At 35.1% G+C, this 2,593-nt stretch overlaps 1 protein-coding gene across 1 annotated transcript; it reads right to left on the bottom strand.

Annotated features, from left to right (window-relative positions):
- Nucleotides 1-59: 59 nt before the first annotated feature.
- On the bottom strand, nucleotides 60-1,745 carry LOC108997880 (aldehyde dehydrogenase family 2 member C4-like; the record flags this gene model as incomplete). Its single annotated transcript, XM_035686975.1, has 5 exons — nucleotides 60-196; nucleotides 334-511; nucleotides 667-756; nucleotides 900-1,283; nucleotides 1,603-1,745. Coding segments are annotated over 5 exons (932 nt in total), but the record flags the coding sequence as incomplete, so codon positions are not given.
- Between the last annotated feature and the right edge of the window lie 848 nt (nucleotides 1,746-2,593).

The following is a 2,593-nucleotide window of genomic DNA, read 5'->3' as shown; positions in this document are numbered from 1 at the left end:
TTCTTTTCCTTTGCACTTTCCACCAAAATTTAGAAATAAATGAAAGCTTCACTTCTTACCTGGGGTCCTTGTTGAGTTTTAGGATCAAAAGGATCCCCAACTATCCAAGCTTTTGCCTTTTCCACTAGTTTCTTCACAAACTCGTCATATATTCCTTCTTGAACATAAACACGAGAACTGGCAACACATGCTTCGCGAAAAATATATATATATATATATATATATATATATATATATATAATTGGGAAAAAAATGTTATTTGAGTAACCTTTTTATACAAAAGAGCTTTCTAAAATGCAAATTTGTTAAAATAACACACAAAAAACTATTTTACCTTATTGAACATGATGCCAAAGATAGCTAGCTGGGCGGCCATATCTACATCAGCAATATCATCAAAAATAATAAGGGGTGACTTGCCTCCTAATTCAAGAGAAACCACTTTTAAATTGCTTTCTGCTGCGGCCTGCATTACCTTGCGTCCTATTTCTGTGGAGCCAGTAAAACTGACCTGATAAATTGTGTACAAGGATATAGCAGATCAATTCAAGAACACTCACACACAAATTACAGAATAAAGCTGGCTGAGAGATTTTCTCAGAATACTCAAAAATTAAATAAGACAAGGTGATACGCACACTTGGTGACAAACTAGAAATTGCGTACCGCATCAATGTCCATGTGAGAGCTTATTGCAGCCCCGGCAGTCGGTCCAAATCCAGTTATAACATTGAGCACTCCTTCAGGGATGCCAGCCTTGACAAAAGCGACAAAAAAGGTAAACAGAAAGGTTTTAGTTGGACTGCACATATGATGGAAAGACCAAATACCATTAGTCTTAATAATGGCATTTGGCAGTACGAAGAATGCCTAAATTGTTCTAATATTAGTACCCTTACCAGCCTAGCAAGATAAGCATAGTAGAGTGCCGATAGAGGAGTTTGTTCAGCAGGCTTGACGACCATAGTGCACCCAGCAGCTAAAGTGGGACTAACCTTCATGAAGAACATGAAGATAGGGTGATTCCAAGGGATAATGTGCCCCACGACACCAATAGGTTCTAGCAAAGTATATCCATGAAGTTGACGCGACATCTTCAGCACTTCTCCATGAACTTTATCAGCTGCACCAGCATAGTAACGGAGGGTGTTTGCTGCATAAGGTATGTCCATCGCTTTACCAACACTGAACAACTTCCCACAGTCAATGGTATCCAGGGCAGCTAATTCTTCTGCATTTTCTTCAAGCAGGTCCGCGAATTTCATCATTATCCTTCCTCTCTCCTGCATAGCCCCGCCAAAGAGGAAAAAGAAACGATAATTTACCTTAGATGTTGCAGAGTCTTGGTCCAATGAATTAGCACCAAGAAGCTAGCGGAGAGTAAAATTATCTAGTAATCTTTTTTTATCAAACAACTACTGCTTAAGTTGTTGGATTTGGGAGAAGGTTTTTTATGTTTAAAAAATTTTGTAATAGCAAGAATTTTATTATATTCTAAATGATTTTAGATGTTTGATAAAAGAAAAGATTCTAAAATATCAAAAACTCCGGCGTAGACATCAAAACATGAGATAAAGGTCGACTACAGAGAGTAGTACATACAGAGCCGGGCAAGCGAGGCCATGGACCATGGTCAAAAGCCTGACGTGCAGCCTTCACCGCCAACTCAACATCTTCCTTGTCTCCTTCTGCAATTCTCGCTATCACTTCTCTTGTTCTTGGATCTATCGTCTCGAACGTTTTTCCTATTTGCATTTGGAAATTCACCCAGATTTTACGTAAACAACTAAAATTATCTATAATTAAGATTAATGCTACTGAATGTGAGTAATTACAACGTACAAATTAGAGACAGGTCGTTGAAACAAGTGACTTTCATAAACCTAGTGTGAAAACGACACTAAATGGAAATATCCATATTGCAAGAGACAGGCCGTCAGTGGACTTTCAAGAGTATTGCCATATGCTTGTCTCTTATAATTTCAATAAGAAAGAAAAATAATTCAAAATAAAGGTGTTCGTAAAATTAATGGAGATCCTGATCTCTAGTTGTTTGACTATGTTAGAATTTAAATGCTCCAAAACAAAAAATTAAACTATATTCAATTTTCCTTTAGGTTTGGATTCAAAACTCACATCAACTCATTTCATCTCATCATTATAACTTTCTCAAATTCCCACAAAAAATATAATAAATAATTCAACTTTTTCAAATCTTAAAACAACTTTTTCAAATTTTCACACCAAATATAATAAATAACTCAACTTTTATTCTAGTATTCACAAATCATCTCAACTCATCTCTGAATCCAAACCTCTCTTAGAGTCCACGCAATTTAAAAATACTATACAGATAATATTAAATATTAAATATTAAATATTAAATATTGAGTACTGTTATATCCACAAAAATATTACACAAAAACAATATCATAAACTGATATATATGACTTCATCTTATCTATTAGATCTACTTTATAGTAAAAGTAACTTTACAATTTGATGGACCATATCAAGTCACGTAAGTTTGAGGGATTACTTTTGTGTAATTACTTTATGGCTAGAGTATTGCCCTTACATATTATAGGGTTCC

This window comes from Juglans regia, unplaced genomic scaffold (assembly GCF_001411555.2).
Source record: "Juglans regia cultivar Chandler unplaced genomic scaffold, Walnut 2.0 Scaffold_23839, whole genome shotgun sequence".
Taxonomy (NCBI): Eukaryota; Viridiplantae; Streptophyta; class Magnoliopsida; order Fagales; family Juglandaceae; genus Juglans; species Juglans regia.
Note: the sequence above shows the minus strand (reverse complement) of the source record. Positions and strands in the feature narration are given on the sequence as shown.